This window comes from Diadema antillarum, unplaced genomic scaffold (genome assembly GCF_040938485.1).
Source record: "Diadema antillarum isolate AM-2024a unplaced genomic scaffold, OU_Dant_1.0 seq00000178_RagTag, whole genome shotgun sequence".
NCBI lineage: Eukaryota > Metazoa > Echinodermata > Echinoidea > Diadematoida > Diadematidae > Diadema > Diadema antillarum.
In genome coordinates this window covers 251,017-273,619 of record NW_027271245.1, presented here as the reverse complement: position 1 = coordinate 273,619, position 22,603 = coordinate 251,017, and the positions used below count along the sequence as shown (strand labels likewise).

The following is a 22,603-nucleotide window of genomic DNA, read 5'->3' as shown; positions in this document are numbered from 1 at the left end:
TAATCTGCGACTTTTAATGCCTATTAGTGTATGATGGCAACACACACCATAACATTACAAAGAAAATGATAACAATAAATCCATTCTATACGCAGACAGACAGACATACAGACAGACACACATCAAGACAGAAACATGGATACTAGCAAGCAGCCCAATACAGTTTCTAAGCTTACAGCTAAAAAAAAGAAAAAGAAAAAAAAACATCAAGAATTCATTGCAAATTTTCCCCCTTCACAACACAGAATGAGCAAGGCTCTATTAAACCAACGCTCCTCACCTTTCAACGTGCCAGATAAGATGGTTGGGGAGGAGCCTGCCTGGGTGGTAAGGACAATCTTCTGCTGCTTGGCCACTCCACCTGTTGTGATAAACTTTGTTGGTGTGCCCGTGGTCCCTGTCAGCATCTTGGTCGTCACCGTGACGATTGTGGGCGTCTTACCGCTACCGCTGGCAGCACCAGCTACACCAGCTGTTTGGTTAAACAAACAAAACATTGTTAGCAACACAAACATGAGAATAAGCTTAGATAATTCCGATCCCATACCATATGAGATCTCTTTGCATTCGTGTAATTTATAAGGGGTAGCAAATTAAGAAAAGCTGTGCAGTCTATTCAAGATAGAAAGGGTGCAAACACTTTTCCTTATGTTCACTGATGATACAGGAATGATATTCAAACAGTGTGCTTACGTTTGGCTACTGGAATGGTCTTAATGATGCTCTTGCCCTGCTGTCCGGCAGTGATGCTGCTGATGCCCAGGATGGTGGGCTGGCCCTTCAGCCCGGCCTGGCTGATGGGGGTAATGATGGTGGTAGGCTTACCCCCTGCCTGTGTGGTAGAGACCAGCTTCACGATGGTGGTACCTGGCCCCACCCCGGCAGCCTTGGTCACACCCTGCAACAAACAAGAGAAGGTGGTCTCTTTAGTATTTGTGCAACCTCATTAAAAGTTAAACTTTGTTTAAACATAGCTCAATCAACCCCTCTCTCATATATCACAGCCATGGCAAGAGACTAAAAAATTCTTTCATATTTACATGATAATACTGCATCTACTTTGATAAGGAATGCCAATAGTAAATATAGAACAAGTTGTCTTATTTCATGTTTTACAAAGCAGTCTAACCAGTAACGGCCATTTTAAACGTTGGTCAGAGGACTGTTGAATAGATTTGAGATGAGAATCATAAACTGAACATCAATGGTCTCTCACTTCCAACATACAATAAGCAATTATCTGATATTAGTGAAATATGCTTGACAGAATGAGGCAATGTGATGCGACAATGAATTGGACCATGAGTATTTACTCACAGCGTTTTGGACCAAGGTGACAGTCTTTGTGGTGCCTGACACCACGCCCGACACCACCTGTGGCTTTCCCCCAGCGGTGGCCACCTTGAGGCCCCCACCCGGCGCTGGTGTGAGTTTGACGCCCTGCGGCAGTGTGACACCCAACCCACTGGCCAGGGTTCGGGAAACCAGCGTCAGGTTGCTGCTGCCACCGACGGACGTGAGCAAAGGCTTGGTGCCCAGCTGGGTCACACCACTGGTCATCTTCTGTGTGCCCGCAGCAGCTTCGGCCAGCGCTACGATGCCACTGAGGGTGTTCTGTGCAGTTCCTGGCTGCTGCACACCAGGAGATGGTGCAGTCTGAGAAGGAAACAATTGCCATCCAGGAAAAGAGCTTCAATATGTATTCGCACGTCTCATGCACAAATCAAGTATCATTAACTTTACCATAATCTTCGAAGACATGCAATACAGCTTTGACATTATTTCTAGAGCAAGAAACAAACAAACAAACAAAACAAAACAAAAATGATTTGATAATCATTAAATGCTAACACTGATGGCATGTGATTTGATTTTTTCAAGTTTTGTCAAGCTGGAAATATGCACACAGATGAATAATCTTGTAGTGCAACATTCATTGCTTCATGACACCAATAATTTTTTCATGAATAAGACAACTTTGTTACAATAGGACTGCTCCCTGAATGTCTATCAGTTTCCAATACATTCTGAAACTAGAATCTGGTGGGATAAATCCACAACAGCTAACAGCTACTACACAATTCTGGCAAACTTAAGAGCACAAGGGCAGATGATGCATACCATTACACAAATCCCCTGAGTATCAGGATTAACTTACCTTGCTGAGTTTGATAAGGGATGATGCAGCAGAACTTGTCACAGCTAATGGTGTCTGAACTTTGACCCCCGGAGCTGGATGGAAAGGCAAAACAAAAATTGACATATATTTCAAGTGAACTTCACCACAGGAAAACAGATTCGCAACAATCTTTCCCTCTTTGATGTATACAGAAACAAATACAGCAAAAATATCAGCAGGCTCAGAATTCTAGAATCATACACTTCTACATTTACACAAAGGTGGAACTTCAATTTCAAGGTTGTGACAAAGCCAAAACAGTGTTGGTTCATGAAGTTCTTGAGAATAAATTTCTACAAAAAGGGGAGAGATTTTATTATTCTTTAAGCACATCACAATCACATCAACTACCAATGACAATATACTCATTTTCTGGTTACAAAATAAGAGCTTAGCTGACACCAGACTTTCATTACTTTTTGGGTGTACAATACATACTCACAAAATACACATGGACATTTTGCACAAACTGGGGACTCCCCTCTCTCCCCAGCTTAATATTGCATGATTAGTAGATTCATCTAGTCACAGATTACTTGTTGTTTTCTTCTGGGACAATGGTGGTTCGATGCACTGTTGCGTTGTTGCCTTCAGACATTCAGCTCTCTTCTATATGAATCATGTTATACACACTAAAATAAAACTAGAAATGTCGCTATGGCGACTGATGCCTCCGTCATAATGCACGATTCTCCCAATAGGCGTATAGTACAATGTCTTCACAATGTGTGATCCATGACAGTTTCACATAACTGGCAAAATATTGATATGACAGGTTTGTCAGAAATGACTTGAATGTTCACTTTCCTTGAACTGGGTTTGCTATAATTGTCGAAGAGTGCAGGTACACATGTTTGGGGAATTGAGAATTTTTACTTGAATTCTGACTGACCCTTTTATAAGTTTATGCATTGAGTAATTTCCAAGGTATGAAGAAAGAGTGTAATTACAGTACAAAGTACTTTTTTTTTTCTTTTTTTTATGGGGGGGGGGGCATTGAAACCTGGCCTTTGACCCTTAATCTTTGACCTTTGACATTCTGGCTGGAAATTTCCCGGAGAATCTCCATTAGGTAATGCATGTATATATTAAGTTTGAAAACTAATAATGCAAGCATTTCATATACTAGTGTATGAGGGAAATAGTAAAATATTGAGGAGTTGACCTTGACCTTCGACCCCATGACTATTGACCTATGACCCCTAAATTCCCTAGATAATCTCTGCCAGTCAGTACATGCGTATGTACCAAGTTCCATGAAGATACATCGAACCATTTGTGAGAAAAGTGATATTACAATATTTTCACCTAACCTTTGACCTTTTGACCTTTGACCTTATGACATGAAACTCTCTCTGGAGAATCTTTATGCAGTAGTACATGTCTACACCAAATTTCAAGAAAATACCTTAGGGCATTGCATAGATATTGGGGAAATAGCAAAATTTTTAGCATTTGACCTTGACCTTTTGACCTTTGACCTCTTGCCAATGTCAATAAAATCTACTCAACTAATTGTCCCATCATACATCATCCTTGGACCAAGTTTGGTGAAAGCTGCTTCACCCAGTTTTGAGTTATCACGTAAACAGATAAATTTCAGGATTTGACCTTGATCTTTGACCTTTGACCTCAGTCCGATTTCACTAAAAAACTAATCAAGTAATTGTCCCATCATACATCATCCTCTGACAAAGTTTGGTGAAATTTGCTCGATCCAGTCTTGAGTTATCGCGTAAACGGATACAATTTCATGATTTGACCTTGACCTTTGACCTTTGACCTTTGGCGGATTTCACCCAAAATCTAATCAACTAATTGCCCCATCATACTTCATACTTGGACCAAGTTTGGTAGAATTGAAGTCAATATTACTCAAGTTATCGCGTAAACGAAAGCGGACGGACGTACGGACGTACGGACGTACGTACGGACGGACGGACAACCCGAAAACATAATGCCTCCGGCACCACTTCGTGGCGGAGGCATAAAAAAAGCAGGCACTTTAAGACCAAGGCTACACATGCTAATCTCAAGCACATACACTAACAAAACAGAGCAAAACATGCATGTTGACCTTACTGCTCAAAGAATTTCCATTTTGATTTAAACATTAAGGGTAGGGGGGGGGGGCATTACCATAGGGGCAATTAATGACCAGCATTTATCTGGAGACTCAGTGAGAACAATTGTATAAGTCTGTTCTAGTTACCTAGTGCAATAGAATTATTTATAGCAAGGACTCTGATTAAGCCAAGCAGTAACTTATCGAATTTGTGTTCCTCCCCCCCCCCCCCCCCATTATCCACTATTCTTGAATTATACATACATATGTACAGTATTCCTCATAATTATAAACATGTTGTCCTTGTACCATATCAACTGACTGATCTTTCTTAATCCCTTGTGACTAATGCAGGCTGTGGTATGGAGGTGGTTTTCACAGATAAGCTGGGAAAAATTCCTTGTGGGGGTTAGCATCCATCCACGTCACTGGTACATGTAATCAATGCTTACAGCGAAAGCCACACTAACACAGCTTAGTAGTATACTCAGTCCTTATGTTGCAATGTAGTATGAAAACATGCAAATGCAGCATAATTTCCTGGATGAAGAAGCCAGCTCCAAACATAAACTGAACAATGGACTGTAGCTGGCAAACAAAATAAAGGTGATTAAGGGACTGTATGCATCAAAGAGTGTGCCCCGTGCAAGGATATACCACTTGAATAGTCGCATTCACTTTCATTCACAAAAAAACAAACTAAAGTCATCTATGGCAGCTTCCTTACCGAAACAGAAAGGTACAAAGTGGGACTCACTACACATTTTTTTTTCTCTCACATACATGTACAGGCAGACACAAAGGGTTCGTCTCATGCACATTGGGTCACATGGTTTGATGACCTGACTTACTATTTTTGAAAAACTGAATGGGACTGGTGGCCGAGGGGCCTGGAGCCACCACACGTATTGCGGGTGTGACTGTAACAAAGATTTCAAGACATTACAGAAGAGGAAGATCAGGGCTCTCAGCCCTGCATCAACTGAGACAGGAGAATACATCTCAACTGAAAATTGTTTTCAGTCCAGTGTATTCAAAGTTTGGCATATTTTGGTTTTTTTTTTTCCCTGCTACATCTGGGCAAACGTTCTCTGAGCGCCAACATGCATACATTATGTACATTCCAATTGACAGGTCCAGTCCAACAACATGGTATTCCTACCATGATCTTCTCAGTGTTGGTACTCCCATACACTACGAAGAAAAACTTTTCATTTACAGAACTACCATGATGAATACTGCACTCGTCACCTAGCATACATACTGCCTGGCTGAAAGTTTCCGAACAAGTGTTGAAAGGAGAGGAACACACACCTTAAATTGCCTCTCATGCAGTAATTCACAACCAAAATACAGACACATTTGTATATCAAAATATGACAATTATGACAATTTAAGTGTGGGTATTTTACTGGAACATAAAAATTCATGACAGTGGTCACTTCTGATAACAAAGTGGCTTGCTAGAGTGAACTTTTTGCATTTCTCTAAATCAGCTGTAACTCCTGTATCAATATGAAATAAAAACTTTAGTTGAACATGCAACTCTACATCTCATACACAATTTGTTGCATCACACATATGTTGTATTCAACAGATAAGCTACATGTACATAAAATTTAATGCAGTTACAGCAGTTACATTCAGGTTTAAAAAAAAAAAAAGATTATTCTCAGCACTTAATCTGGAATTTTTCACCACAAAAGTAGCTTTCCATTGGGTGGTTATGTCTGATACACTTCATGACATGTTGTCTTGAATTTTCATCGAAGACATAAAAGTCTCTCATAAATTTAACCAAAAATATGTGCATGTAATTTTTTAGAAATTCAAAATTTCTTAAATGTTACAGGCAATGTATAATACGGTTAGTAATATAAAGCGAATTACACTTTTGTTCCTCAATGGAGTACAATCTCTTTCCATGGATGTGTGATCACACAGGATTCAGTTCAAATATTTTATTTCTCTCTAGGAAAAAACAAAAAATATCACTGATAAAGCAGCCAAGAGCTCATATAATGCATGCCAACAGGTTAGTACATATTCACTGTGCATGAGTCCCTCTGAATTAGGCAAGTGCAAAAGATCATCAATGGCATAAAAAGAAAAACCTTGAAGGAGTTAACTTTTTACTTCTAGCAGCTGTTGTTACCGTGACAAATGTCTGTATTCAATGGTATGTATTTCTTGTCATCAGAGCTTATAAATGACATATTATGATACATGACATATTTCATAGAATGAAGCATATCAAACTCAACACAGACATTCACTGCCCAGAAACTCTCAGACTTTACAAGATACTGCTATCAACATGACCATGGGGCCAACAGAAAACAATTCTTGTTAAAAAAAAAAAAGAAAAAAAGTGTAAAATTCATTAATCTACTCTTTACAGCCTCGACAAAAGTAAGGCACTCTACCACTGGCAGGAATGCCACAGGCTGTATAAGTATCACAGGTTCTCCCCAACATGAAAATGTATTAATGTTCAACAGAAGGTGTAGGTCTGTAGTGTCTCACCTTGTGATTTGATAGGGGACTGGGGTGGCCGGGCAGGTGTGGTGCCCGCTGCCGGTGCAGCATTTGAGGTAGGCGGCATGTCATATTTCTGCAGTTGCAACAGGTAGGTATCAGCTGCAGTCATGAAGAAGAAATGAAGGCCAACATTCACTGACTTGACATTCACTGACTGACTTCTCAGTCATATCATATCTACAAGCTTGATACAGTTTGACATTGCTGCAACTTGGTTTAAAACACTCCAACACCAGCTTGTCTTGAGGCTAAGCAGATGGAAGAATTTCTAGTAAAAACTGAAGAATTTTACAATTGCAATTACATTCAATTGCAGAGATCAATGTAGAATTCATAAAAGCACAGAGAATGTAGACAGAGATCATTTATTTAAAGGTGCTCACTGTCATGTCCTTGGTCATTTGAATCACTGTTTTCACAACATTCTTGAATTCCTATTACATCCAACATATTACCTGCCCATGTACTCACTGCGAGGAAAATATATCAGATATTCTATAATCTGTTATGCCTAGGATGCGCATTCTTCCCTGTTTGCCTACAATTTAATACACAAGTCTCAGGAAAAATTATTTCTTCTCATCTGAACATACATTCCAATCATGCCGTTGACCATGTGCTTAAAATTTGCTCCAGTTCTTCCGTGACTCACCTGTAGCCACAGCACCCCAGGACACCTCCAGGGTGGTGGTACTAGCCCTCACCAGCTGGACTCTCCCTGGACTCTGGGGCTTCTCAGTCTCAAGGAACCACAGATCCTTGCAGCACACCTGTCATGCAGTGGTGTATCAACAGTCATTCAAATCAGTCTGTCACACATTTCATGAACATTTACATCACTGAATGGCAAACACAAAATGTCATCCCTGAGAGCTTTGGCTTACTTTCTTAGATTGCTTGCACGGAGGAATGTTTGTGCTGATGTAACATCTGTAATACTTAAAGGGGAAATCCAGTCCAAACATAAGACATTTCGAAGTTTTGCTAATTTCTGCAAAACAGTTCTTGTACAGTGGATATGAAAATACAACTGAGTGAGGTAACCTCATAATTTTCCATTGATCGCGTACAAAAAATAACGAAAATTCAACGTTTCTGTCAGTGAAATCTGAACATGATGTTATTCCCGCTTGAATAGCTTCAAAATAGTGATCAGTTAGATAATACCAGGATTTGAGCCTCGGGCATAATTGCGGCTGAATGAAAGACTGGAAATTTCAAAATCTTATGTACAAACTATATGGCAAGTTGTGAGGGGATGACATGCTCACTTTGCCATTTGCATATTCATATTGACCGTCCAAGAACTCTTTCCTGAAAAATTAGCAAAAGTTCAAAATGACATAATTTCCTTATTTTTCACCAATTTCGATCAAAATTTTACCGTTGAACTTGTAAGATTTTACTCTTTCAAATCAGAATAACTTACATTTGGACTGGATTTCCCCTTTAAAGGATCTGCTGCATCAGCGTATAGTAATCTTATTTCTTTCTAGCCCTAGCATGGGATACAACATTCAGTCCTCAGCATATCAGCATGTGACTCTGTGTTCTTACATCCTCTCACCAGCAATGGGGTTACTGGGGGCATCTCCTGAGTGCCAGAGGTCACTGTAGATAAGCCTGCATGCATGCCATTACAATACAGAGCCGTACAATACAAGCCATCAGTAGGAAAGGACTGAGCGATATCAAAGAGGAAAGTATGTCATTTGTTCACACACTGGATTACTCTCTTTGGTAGTATATTCTGTTCCAATACTACTAACTTGGGACCCTGCTACAGAACCGAATAAGAGCTGATACAGACCAAGGTACTCTACTGGGATTAAGGTTTTAATTGTATGCTCTTTAATATTTCATAGAAGTGGTTTCTGATTATCTCGCAAAAGTTAAAATCTGAATTCCAATATTAACCAAAACTATACTATCCCTATGATACTTCAAAGCCATATCCTAGGAGACTGACATAGATTCTTAAAAGGGATCTGTTCTAAACATGACTTTGTCTTGAATCTATGCTGGTATGAGTACAAGCAACACCTTTTTTTGTGAGATGATGAGAAACCTCTCATGAAATACGAAATAGCATACAATTCTAAAAAAAAAAAATCAAAGTTTATTCCATGAACATTGGTTTCGAAATGGCTGAGATATCCAAAACAAAGAAATCATACTAAAAGGTGGGACCCAACTTTTATTAGGACCCCATTGTTTTACTTTGTTTTTGGATATCTCAGCCATTTAAAAAACCAATTTTCATCAGACAAACTTTGAATTCCTCTTAGAATTGTCTGCTCTTTAATATTCCGTAAAGGGATTTCTAACCATCTCGCAAAGAGTTGAAATTTGAATTTCCATCTCAACCAAAACTATGACCATCCCTTTAATATTTGCCTAAGAATTTGATACATCTTCACAAATACCGCATGAACATGAAGCAAAAGTGAATTCCCATTTCATATACCATATTCTGTGTATTGTACATACCATCAACTTTGGACATATTATATTACATGCACAGATTTTAAAAAAAAACCTTCAATATGACAATCCTGATCAAAATGTGTTGATGAAATCCATACTATTGCACTTTGACAGTAACCAACCATTCATCAGGCACAGCAAATCAGTCTGTCATACCAAATGGGACTTTTATCTCAAGGACTGAATTCCTACAAACCTGGTTGTTCCAAGCCTTGCGGTAGCCATCACGACCACTCCACACAAACAGCCTGGTGTGAATAGCCACTGAGCAGTGGCCCGCCCTCGCTCTTGGTATGGCGTCCTCAAATACCTCCATAGCAAGGGGCTCCCATGTATGAGTTTCTGTGACAATGAAATACAGAAAATACTGGTGATTTGCACTGAAGCGACACAGAGTCATAGAAGATTGTGTGATTAGTCATTCAAGCATCTTTAGAACTGCACTATTCTGAATAATTCTTTATAAAACTGAAATACTACAAAACCTTCATCTTGGTGGATGGGGCTAAAAAACAACAACACAAATAAACAAAAAAGAAATACTGATTAATGTAGTATCTGCTACAGAGCAGAGAGTTAAATGCCTCCATCCATGAAGTCAAACAGGCATTTGTTGGACAATACTGCAAGTGTCTTTGTATATTGAGGTATTTGGTGTATACTTACTTCATGCACTGTTATCCTTTATGTACAAGTTCAAAGCTGCTATGTATTTTATCAAAACTATGCTATAACATTCAGTACAAATGTATACTAATTGCAACTGATTGATAAATTGCCCTTCATTGTCAAGAGTAAGCATTGATTATTCAAGTGTTTTCATAGTGTTTGGTAACACTGAATAATTGGTGCTTATCTATATCAATTACGGGCAATTTGTCAATCAGTTGCAATAAAAACAACCTGACAGACAGTCATTAATCTAAATATACTGTATATCTTTTGCCAATTTGCGTCAGTGAGAAATGAACAGTTAACTGCTTACAACTCTAGCATCACTGTATAAGTTGTAAATTACTCTGTTGTACTTGTATACATTACTCAGAGTAACAATCTAAAATTAATAAAGTAGAGTGCATCAATTACATTTAATTCTCTAATGTACACTACACTGTAAAAAAAGAAAAGCTATGTGAAACTCTTTAAAATCACTCGTCAGTGTAACTGAACAGATTATTCTCTTTGCAAAATTGAAATATCTATTTAATGTCAGAAGACTTGAGACAGCCGTCAAAGATGATATATCAATACATGAAGACTTTCATATGTGCGATTGCAAACATAAGTGTGTAAGAGAGCTATTTCCATCTCTACTTGGCACAAAGTGGACCCTCTGCCTACGTTTCAGCATCCCCCTTGCTACAGCTTCCTGCTCAAAACTCTCAAACCCTTGGCCAACCAATGTGTTGACAGACACAGACCTCACATATCAGACAATTTGCACCTTCCTGCATTTTTTTCTTCCTGTAACAAGAGAAAGGAAAAAATGCAAAATCGCACTGCTTCTTAGATTTCCCAGTTTCAAGTTGAACACAATGCCCTGGTTAGGTCCTAAATTGATTTTCTTCAATAATGTCATGGAACAGATTGGTGAAGCAATGTACTATGCTGCCCCAAATAGATATGGATAAGTTTATGGATAAGTTATAATCCATTTTTGTGCACCACGGAGGAAACTGGGGAAACGAGGTCAAGTTTATATTTAGATTCACTTTGCAGCACAAAATAATTTGTGTACAAGCTGTATGTATGCATGTCTGTTTGAATAGAGTCAAAGAATGATTCCTTGAGAAACATAGTCTCAATGTAAAGTGAATCAATTATTTCTGACACTGCATGATTGTCTCAGTAAATGTCTCTGTCTTTGCAAAACATGAGCCAGGTATAGCCATTAAACTTGTCTTTAAATCACTTTTGTTTTTACTTTCATGAGACCAAGTCTGATCCATTGTCTTTTAGGACTAATCATGCATTAAACTATGTATACACACAAACTCAAAGGGAAGTAATCATAAACACCTTCTTGCCTATCAGCAAATATTGGTCTAAATATTGTGTGTGGTGGGTAGAATGCTTTTGTTTGTTTGTTTGTTTGTTTGTTTGTTTGTTTGTTTGTTTGTGTTTTTTGGGGGGGGGGTTGTTTGCTAACAATTCCTGTATTCAATCTTTGGCTCACCATGAAAACAGGTATTAAACATGGCATTTAATTATCGCTAGACAGGCAATTCAAGCTACTGTAAAAGTGGAAATTTTCGCGCATTTCACGCAACCAGAAACTTGTGTGAAAATAAAAACACGTGAATGTTTTTGTTTGCCATATGTTCCAGTAGATGATGTCTTGATTCCACAGAATTAAAAACATATGAAACTCTTCTTACCGGGCCAAGTGCGAAAAATTAGTCGCGCGAAAATATCCACTTTTACAGTATGGTGAAAGCAACTTTGCCATGTTCCATTCTTTTCCTTTCCAGTATAGAGCTGGCAGTAATATCACAAAAGTCTCCAATTCTGTAGGGAGCACTGTTGTTGATCTATGGACAACTTTGACTACCTGTGGCACATGTATTGAGGGTCCATGATAAAACTAGGTGTAATATTGCATTATTACCACTTCCACACAGCTCTGTTCACCTGCAATTAACCTTTCATGTCCAGACATGCCCTAGGGGAACTGAATCACACCCAAATATCTTTACTTATCACATTGTGATTTGGGCAACTTTTTCAAAGTAGCTGGCTTTGCTTACTCTTACACCTGGACAAGTATAAACATGTCCACTTTATGCTCTGACAAGAACTGGAATTATTTTATTTTAGCTGCAGTTCATTCTGTACAGCAAATCACCTGTGCCAATACAAATTCTATCTAGGAAATTACTTGTGCCAATACAAATTCTATCCAGAAGCAAATTTCCAATGTCAATTAAAAGTGACTCCACTGGCTGTAACTTAGGCATTCCCAAGCTTTGTATCAATTGAAGATGTTAGACCGTTTTCCTGCTGTGCATGAGTCAGTGACCTACTCTCAATTTGCCCGTCACTGAAGCAATCAGACATGTAGCGATTCATCACAATTTGTCAATCCCCAAAACATGTTTTGAAAATGTGAGAGAGAATAGTGGGAGAGGAGTCATACATTCCCGAATTTGGGACAAAATAAAGGTGAGTCAAGCGTTTTAAAAGAGGAAATAAGGACAATGAGTCAGGAAGTTATGTGGCCTCTCACCCTGTAAACTAACCCTGGAAAGGAATAATCTAGGCATACATTAAATGGCATCAGCTTAACCCACTGAAGACTAGTCCTGAGTATACTCGGGCAGGTGTCTATGGGAAATGTGTGTTGTAGCAAAATCAGTCCGTTCTCAACGGGTTAAACAGGTTGCATTCATAATCTGTCAGTATAGGTCTTTTTACTTGAATACACATGTATTTAACATATTTTGAAAGAAATGGAAAAATATAGACAGCACATGTATATAGAATGAAACGCAACTGATGAAGAGATTTAAAAGAATCTTAATCATTGTGAAAACTATCTAAGCTTTCAAGTGTAATTTTCTATATTTCCCTGAAACAAAAACACTAAAAGCTGCATGTAGGACAAGGGGAAATATGGCTTGGGAGTGACTGAATTATCTGATCAATAAATCAGTAAATTTTGTACGAGAATAAAGATTAGAAAACCTCAAATCCACAAAGAGTCTTCATAAACACACTCCTGATGCCAAAAACTTTAATGAACCACTGACATAAACATCCTTATCATTCTGCAACAGAGACTGCTATAATATCAAGTAGTTTAATGTGCTGGCATAGAAAGTCCCACATGATTTAACATTTTCATCTGTGACCACAAGAAAGTCATCAATTCATTTGAGAGGTTACTAATTTATGGACATCACGATGTACTGAAGATTTTTTTTCCCCCAACAAATGCTATTAATGTCTACATTCTAACAGCTACAACCGTATGACTAGCAAACAACTGGGCCTGAAGATACAATTGTATGTTACTCCTTATAATCCTTCAAAGGGCGCTAATGGGTACATTTCATATAAACAACATGAACACATACTCAGTGGGATAATGCAGTTTTGCCATCTTTTCCAACTACATCACCCCCCCCCAAAAAAAAAACACACACACACACACACACACACACACACACACACAATGAAGAGATCACATGCAAACTTCATGTCTAGAAAACCAGTTGTTACCATTGCATTCTTGCAAAAATCTATAAATGAGGATAGATGTGAATTACACTGTGTGTGTGTGTGTGTGATTGAAAGAGAGGCCATCTTCAGGATTAGCATGACAATCATATCGACAAAATCTTCTTCATCAGTGTGTGGACTGATCCAGGATTAAGGGTTTGTTTCAGCATGCAAGCAAGAGAGTGGTGATGGGTGGGGATAGATCAAAATTAAACAAAAAACAAAAAAACAAATAAAGTGGATGTTGACAATAATATTACAAAGCCAAAGTTCCCTGATACTGCATGGTGATACTTTGGCAACTATTTTGGAAAGTTACTTGGCATACTATTAAACAAGTAGCACTGCACTATTTCTCATATTCTGAAAGACTGCTTAGCACATCAACAAGTTGCCAAGCACTGATTCCATTCTTTTTCACCGATTCTTTTCTCATGTCGTACTCTGATAATCACTATCACAATTCAATACTGAAATCACAAGGCATCCCATATATCAACACAGAAATCATACACTTTGGGGGTATTTATGAATGCCGTAACAAACATATAGAAAATTCTCTCACCCATTTCTAACATTTATATAAAATGATCTAACAGTTTCTTTGGAGGTATGATGGTATAAAAAAACAGGGGAAAGTGTATCACGAATATGCACCTTACAGTGGGTGTGACTTCTACATTTGCATACTCCTGCACTGTCTGAGTGCTATAGACACGCCCACTGGGGCCCCCGTGAGTGCAAACAAAGATAAGGATCTCAAAGTGACTTAGGAAAGGATATGTTTCTATGACAACACTTATCCACTCAGACATGTTTCTACATGGACAGGACACTGCTTCTCTGCTTTTTTAGTCTCTTCTCTCTTTATATTCCTCTCAGTCTCTCTCTCTTCTACTCTATTTTCACATACTGCTAACAGCAAAGGATAAATGATTTCACTGCCAAATATTCGACTTCCTTTTATACTCACAGCTGCAAAGAGAGCAATTTGGATATTAGTTAATTGGTTCTTTGCAGCACTACAAATTCTTAAACCAAAGAAAAAAAAAAGGCAAGCAGCAAATTGAAGGAAAGGATCAGAAGCTTTCATAAATGTCAGCATGCAATTTAGAAAATACCATGATGATAACAACCAATATGTAATCTAACACTGCATGCAAGGGGCATCTCAACATAGCTGTCAGGTCAAATGATTGTTGTGCCACATGCATGGTATTTTCTGTTTGAATGAGGTCAAGCTTGTATCACGCTGTCTTTAACAATTTCTTTCTGACTCGACATATGGTTAAACAGAGCAAAGCTTTCTTCAGTGTACACGCACTTGCAGCGAGGACTGAGCAAAGCCATTATCCTCATGCACATTTAAGAAATGCTTCTCGTTTCTACTCTCTTGTGTATGATGGTTGTGCATAATTTCTAAGGGGCAGTGAGAATAATGTCAAAACCACTTGGCCATGACATCGTAACAGTGCTTGTGAACGGCTCATGTATATGTAGTGTTTTGCCTTCTTAGTGGTACGAAATGATTTCTAGACTTGATACTGCATACAATGGAACACAAGATTACAGACTTGGTTTGGTTTCTTTTTATAGAAACCAGCCTCTATTCAGATCATACAGTAGGTAATGGGTGTATCTATGAGCCCTTGAAGATGCGATGATGAAACTTTTCCTGATGAAATGCACATATAATGTGTGGATAATGACAAAAATACTTGTCTTGTTACATACACTTCCTCCATCCGATTATATCAAGACTAAGACTGGATGTCAGAGCCACATTTCGTTCACTAATGCAGGGGATGTTATCAATTGCCATATCTCTTCCAAGTCGATAACATGGCTTGATTTCCATCAAACAGCACTGCCACACTCTAGAATGATAGTATCTCTGCTTTAATGAAAACCTTCCCATCTTCCTTTTTATAGATTTTCCATTCACATGACACAGAAATATGAACCATTTTTGTGTGTAGTATTGCTGCTATTTTGGAGAAAAAAAAATTCCTAGCTTTTTCCTGTTGTTGTTTTTGTTTAATCTGGAAAACCCTTTTTATCCGGCAAATTCTCAGGGCATAGCTTTCTTTTTACATATTTTCATTCAAAATCATCTTCACTGGAAGTAGTCATTTGTACCTCCACTATCTTGTGGTCATCTTTTTCTGTTTTTAATTCTGTGTTACTGCTTTAGTATTATCTATTTTTTTTTCTTTTAAAGAGATATTAAATCAAGTCATTCTTTGCTTTGTAATTTGTTTTTTTCTCTATGTGACACAAGTTCATTACAGATGACTACATTTACTCATATTTTGTGACCACCAAATACTGCCTGAATACTTCTGATGTTCATATATAACACTACATATTTCTGTGTGTGAGATGTAATGAGCTCAGTCAAAACATACATGTGTGGCCCAAAAGATAAAATTCAGTCATGTTTAATGTATGTGATGTGGAACACATCTTTGAAAATCATACAGAGAAATGATCTTCATTTCTAATACAAACTTGTCAAACACATCGACACACAAAATCCCTTCATACTATTACAGCCAAGACATACAGTACATATCACTTACCTCCCACCCCCTTACCCGAGATTGCACAGAAAGTGTCCAAAAATCTTCTTCAAAATGATACAGGTATGTGTTGATGTGTTAGAGTCTAAGAAATACTTTTTAATTTCATCTGTAACTCTACAGTCCTTTTAAATGAAAAACAGGTGAAATCAAACATGTTTTTTTAATCCTCTCTGTATATATCATCTTTGAAATGAAAGAATATCATCTTCATCCACCCAGATTTGTTGATCTAAATGTTGACAAATTCCTTATTAAATAATAGTAATACTTTGTTACTCTGATCTCAAATCGCACAACAATCTCAATTCTGAAGAGCTCACTCCCTCAAGTGGAGTAACCATTTTATTTGAGGAGCAGAGAAGACCATTTATTCTCTTACCTAAGTTCAGAGATGCGAGAGTGTTGGTGCATTTCCATTCCTTTTCATGAGCAGCTACCTTGATGTCATCCATTACCAGGGGAACCCATCCACCAAACACAAACATCCTGTGGAGGCACAAAAAGTGAAGACGACTTGTATGGCAGAAAATTCTATACCAATCCTTTTATTTTCTGCTATTCATTAAATTTGCTGAAATTTCAGTTTTCCTCCTTTCATTTAGCAGAGCATCATTCAAATATCAGAGTGGACTAACACATGTGAACCTCTTTTGAAGTTTAGAAAAGACTTATCTAATATCACCAAGAAACCCTCGTTTATGGAATGTCAAGGTCATCGAACCAAAGAATCCTGTCCCAATTTGGAGGGTGCTGAGCTTTGCAAGTTGTAAGTACTAATCCAAGAAATATTTGTGAAGTTTCCAACTTTGCGTATTACTGGAGATCTCCAAACAATACTGCTTTCACTCGAGTGGTCAATCTAATATTATCATGCAAATATATGACTTTTGGTCCACTCCTAAATATTAATACCTCACATATATGTGTAAAGACACAAGTCAAGTGGTCAGCGATTTTTTTCCATTGAATAACTATAGTATTTTACAATGGTTGGCACCATATCACCATGTCCTACAGCCAAGCCATGTATATGATCATGAAATGTTTTAAGTTGTTCAATACAAGTCTTTCTGTCTTACAATTCAAGGTATGAATGAGAAACAACAGATATCTTTTTTATGACATTATTGGAAAGCAAAGATGCAAACTTACATCTGTGGCTCCCATTGTGGCCATATCACATCATGTGTGATTGTGAGTTAAAACTATCTTGTTTGGGATTAGAATTTGACACGACACAACTCTGTGCAGGCTTTGCAGTAAAAAATAAATAAATTAAAATCTACTTTATTACTTTGAAATTATGTTATGTCATCTAGAATGTTTTATTTACTAACCGGTTTCCGATGACAGTGGCTGAATGCAAACTTCTTGGAAGTGGGTTCTGTCCAGTCAACTCAGGTTTAATCCATGTCAGTGTGTCTGAATAGAAAAATAAGCAAAAATAGGGGTATTTTCTATCAAACTGCTTTGGACAAAAAATACAGCAAACTTCAAGTCTGGCATTATGATTGTTCATTCATTGTACAAACAAGGTGTGTTTTCATTCTGAACATATAATCAATGGAAGAGAGTAACATTATTAGCAATTTATAGAAGAATATTTTTGATCTATTCAATTTACAAAAATTATAAACATTACAAAAAAAAAGGAAAAAAAATCCATTAGTGTTCATCAATCTTGAGAAAGTAAGTTTACTATGCATCCTATGAATATTCATGATATTGCAGGTTTGAGGTATCATTGGTATCATTAAGTACCTTTCAGCCTTGTAGGAAGCACAGGGCATTCAACACAGCCAGCATTTAGTGTAGCTGTACAATAACTTGACAACATCATCATTTAAGCTGAAAAGCTACCAAATTGTAAGACCTTTACAAATGTTATCATCTCTGCTCTTGTTACTGCTAGTACTAAGGACTACTTACATCAAACACTTGATTGTGCACTGGCACAATCTATGTATTCAGAAATTGCTTGATATTCACTAACAGATCCTCCCAATTCATAGCACAACAGGATTTACTCTCTCATGTCCGATGTTAATAAAAACTCAAATCAACACTGATCTTTCTATCTTAGAAGCTAATCGATTCTTTTCCTCATAGACTGTTTAAGTGCAGCTCACCCATGTTGAGTTGCCAAAGGTCTCCAAGCCGGCAGCCACTCATGCCGCCATAGACCAGCAGCCGTGACAAAGAGCTATCCTTGGGGACGTAAGACACACAGGTGTGTGACTCCCTGGGTGGAGGGGCCGGGCCAGTGGTCAGTGGGATGTCCCAGATCATGTTTGAGTAGCCTGACCTCAGCTCCAATGAGTATAGATCATTGAGGTACCTGTTTCAAGACAGAGTGATCTTCACTGAATAATACACAGTTGTAGAGCTACCATGAAGTTAATGTTTGTTTTCCATACAAGCAAGCATATACTGATGACAGCACCATTCACTCATACAATTTGAGTCTTCTTTGGAATTTAAAATGGTAAGTGTAACATTGTTTCCTTTTATCAGTGGAAGTGCACATACCTCACAGGGCTTTCCTTTAGATAAATTCATCTACAATGGTGGCAACTAGAAACTGTAATTTGCATTTTCTTTTACTTCCAAAGAATTTGAAATAATCAATGGTGACTTTTCTCTGAGTACTGTTCATTTAACAGTTAGTACTTCATAAAATTCTGAAACTTACCAAGAATTTGGTAACTGCCAAATGTTGCATGCCACATGTTCAACACAATAAAATTCATATACATGCAACACAATCATAATAATGCCACCAATTGCCTTATATGGAATTTTAAAAAAAAGAAAAGAAAAGAAAAAATATAAGTGGATCAAGGGTAGAAAATAGTGTAATTGGGCATGTATGAAAGGCAAGAGCTCCCGGGTATGGCACATACACTATGACATTTTGGCAAGTAGAGAAACTGTAAGAAAAGTAACAATCGAGTCAGAAGAACTTCTTTGGCCTAGTTTAGACAATACAAGTCTTATATAGCATGTGACTTTTCTATACTGGTAATCATTTTTGCAGGAATAATGTAAATTTTAGAAACCATAAGCAATTCAGAATCAATGTGCTGCTTCAGGATCACTAACACTAACATCATGAAATACTGGGCTATATGCTGCACACATCTGGACAACAATGATGATGCTACTTGTAGCAAAAGTATAACTTTTTGCCTACCAGCACAGAAATGCACCATAGGACCACACAATTATGGCTCAATACATGAGGACTGACCGTGGTATATTGTTCTTTGGATCATCACTGTCATTGGCCAGGCCACCAAACAGATATGCCTTGCTGCCCAGCATTGTGAAGGTGTGGCCAAGGCGGGGACAAGGGGGTGGGGCATTCTTTGCTGTCTTAGGTTTCAGTCGCTTCCACTCCCATCTGCTAGCCTGCAGCTCGTACAGCTCATTGGAGTATTTACCATACTCCACCATCCCACCAAATATGAAAAGCCTTGTACCATCACTGACAAAGCCATATGCAGCACAGCCGGGTGGGATATCTCCCCTTACAGCGGGGACAAACCATTGGTTAGTGGCTGAAAATAAACATATGTATAATACTTTGATATCAAAGGTTTCAGATTTCACTACAATGACTTGTAAATCTTTTCAAACAAACCAACACACACCAAAAAAATATTTAAAAATGTAATTCATTTGACATCTAAAACAAAGTTACCATAACTTCCCTAACGCAACCACCATCAATGTGCCAAACATAACACACCTCTTGACACAGATATTGGTGTACTCTCAAGCTCACTAGATAGAGCAAAGCTACTTCTTGACTCTTTTGAGTTTCACTCATAGTAATTGTTCAATCAATTTCTTGCCAACATTTTAATATACTAAATTATTAGGTACATTTTGTCTTTCGTAACTTATTGTAACCTTGCTGTAGTTTAACTGAATCTGACATTTATAATCAAGATGCCATTCTAGTCAGAACACCAAGAATGGTAAGATGCAATAAACAGGGAAAAGTAATTTACAGTGATACTAACATTACAGTGCATCCAACAAAATTACACTGATCCACCACAATGTGGCCTGTACTTTATCAAAAGAAGAAGAAGAAAAATATGATGAAATGAAAAGTAACACAAAAGACAATAAACAAAAATAGATTTCTTAACATGGTTCAGTATTCAGTTGAATCAGTTTTACATTTTGCACTTAATTAACTCAAGAAAGCAACTTACAAAAAGCAAAAATTGGCATAAATATCAAAGGCACAAACGAAAAAATCTGTACCGGCATGTTGCGAGCTGGATGAGTAAATTCATAGACATATTCTTGATGTGATTCCGTAAAAAAAGTTCAATCTCGACTCAATCAATTTATGGTGGAAAATAAGAGTCTAAAATGCGGATTATTATTAGTAAAAACTCCCTTTTCCGAGAGTTAAATGTATTTCCAAGCAGAAAGTATATCATACATATCATTGATGTGCGTAATCTAGCTCAAAATTTCAATTTATTGCAAGGAAACCTGCTCTCGACACCAATGAATGAAAATCAGGAAAATTCGGTCGCGCCAGCGCAGTGTCAGCCAATTTCAATGGTAAACAATGTAGGCCGCCATTTTGAATTTTTTGTCAACGATGATAATATGACAAATTACAAGTAAATCTGATGTCAATATTTAACCATACTGCATGGTTACATAGGTGTCAAATAATTCTGCGGAACTGTTCAATTTCAGAGAATGATCAACCTTCATGAAACGAGAAAAACAGTACGCTTCTGAATGACAACAATGGAGCGCCATCTTGAATTGGTCCGAACTCGACCAAAATTTCGAGCTCACCTGTATTGTAAACGTGCAGTTCATCGACGATCCCCTCATTCCCACCACCGAAGACTACCATAAGGTCTTTGATGGCGACGGCTCGATGTCCATGGCGTGGTCGGGGGCTTGGACCAGTAGTATTTGTCACACGCTTCCATTTTAGTATGGGAGCCGCCATTTTGTCTCTTACCCACAATGCCTCAGCCGAGCAGCTGAAAAACAGTTACCTTACCCGGATGATTAATTATAGCTTTTCTTTTTTGAGGATTTTTATTCATTTGAAATTATACAAATATCTTAAAATATTGAAATAATATTTTAATAACTAAATTTTATTAAAACATTGTTATATATGTTGTCAATGAATGAAAACATATAAATATATTACTATGAAAATGACATACCTATAACTGGCGCTTCACCAGCGAAATGTGAGGAATTATTTCCCACGGTAACATTTGGTGATCATAACCAAAAAAAGTAAGTCGCCATATATCATATGTAAACTTCTTTGTTGATTTTATCATCAACACCTATTTAGAGTAAAAATTTATTCTAAACAACGTCCACAGAAGCCACAATACAAGTGAGTTATCTTCTTTTAGCGGATGTATATTGTCAAATCACACAGATGCTACTGAATATTCACAAAATGTAAACCAGTTTCTGCTCTATGATTGGTCAGTTAAGGGAGGCGCGGTGTAGAAAAAAAAAAGAGTACCTCGGCGGAGGCGGCGTACTCAGCTCGGCCCACTCGCTCGATCCCTCTGTGTTGCACGCGCACTACACCTGCTCCAAGCTCCATCTCCAGGTTAGGGTTTTGAGCTCGGCCCTTCACTTGTTGTGCGACTCTTGCGCCTGCTCAGTGGGGGAAAAAGCGACAACCAGACTCCATATCAAGTTACTGGTTACTAGCCAACGACGCGCAAGCAAGTGAAGTCGCTCGAAGAAAGTGAATTGAGACCTCGAAAGAGGTGGTGGGCGTGACCCCTTTTTGTCTGTGTGTACATCAGGGACCACATTGACCGCTGAGTGTTCATCAGGCGCCAATATTTCATTTACAAACGTCTTTTCAACATCTTATCTATTGCTTTGTGTGTGTGATTTTTTAGTCTGAAGACGAACTTTACTGTAGAAGAGATGAAACTGTCAATAAAAAGTCAAATTCACTTTTTCAGGATAACTACCATGACTACGTTGTACGTACGTTGGCATTTAATACTTTCTCAAATTATCGATCTCTCAATATCAGTGATTTGTGGACACTATTTCGTAATCGTGAGTTGTTCTGTTACATTGAATGTGCTACTACGCCCAAGTGGCGACTTTTCATTTGAGCTTCTATACTATGAGCTCCCTCGTGGAGACATTATTTTTTTAATTAGAATTGCATGTCATCATCTCACAAAGCAACAAGTTGATTTCTGTTTGTTCAAAGGAAATTCATTGTATCAGTAAATTCAAAAGCTACAATATCTGTTCATTACTGCTTACATAGGATGTGATGTTAAAGATCTGTTATTTTTTCCCTTTTAAATTCATGATTAGAAGGTGAAAATTTGTGCTGAAGAGAATTGGTATATGTTTATATACAATGAAGACCTAGGAATCCGTGTGTGTATCATCGACTTCTAATTTTCATCTAAAGTGTGTTAACTATATCAATGTTCTGAGAAAGCATGCCGTGAAACTCTAAACTGCTTTATTCTA

General features: G+C 37.8%; 1 protein-coding gene across 1 annotated transcript in view; it reads right to left on the bottom strand.

The window, feature by feature from the left end:
* The window catches only part of LOC139728427 (host cell factor 1-like), a 37,185-nt gene extending 16,114 nt beyond the window's left edge, over positions 1-21,071 (bottom strand). The window contains exons 1-13 of the mRNA XM_071639372.1: positions 20,912-21,071; positions 19,329-19,638; positions 18,208-18,416; positions 17,416-17,500; positions 16,458-16,564; positions 9,469-9,614; positions 7,438-7,555; positions 6,771-6,884; positions 5,096-5,164; positions 2,159-2,232; positions 1,318-1,656; positions 694-898; positions 281-472 (exon numbers count right to left, since the gene is read on the bottom strand). Of these exons, the coding sequence (XP_071495473.1) occupies positions 281-472; positions 694-898; positions 1,318-1,656; positions 2,159-2,232; positions 5,096-5,164; positions 6,771-6,884; positions 7,438-7,555; positions 9,469-9,614; positions 16,458-16,564; positions 17,416-17,500; positions 18,208-18,416; positions 19,329-19,638; positions 20,912-21,071 (2,128 nt within the window). The remainder of the gene's footprint in view (positions 1-280; positions 473-693; positions 899-1,317; positions 1,657-2,158; positions 2,233-5,095; positions 5,165-6,770; positions 6,885-7,437; positions 7,556-9,468; positions 9,615-16,457; positions 16,565-17,415; positions 17,501-18,207; positions 18,417-19,328; positions 19,639-20,911) is intronic.
* Between the last annotated feature and the right edge of the window lie 1,532 nt (positions 21,072-22,603).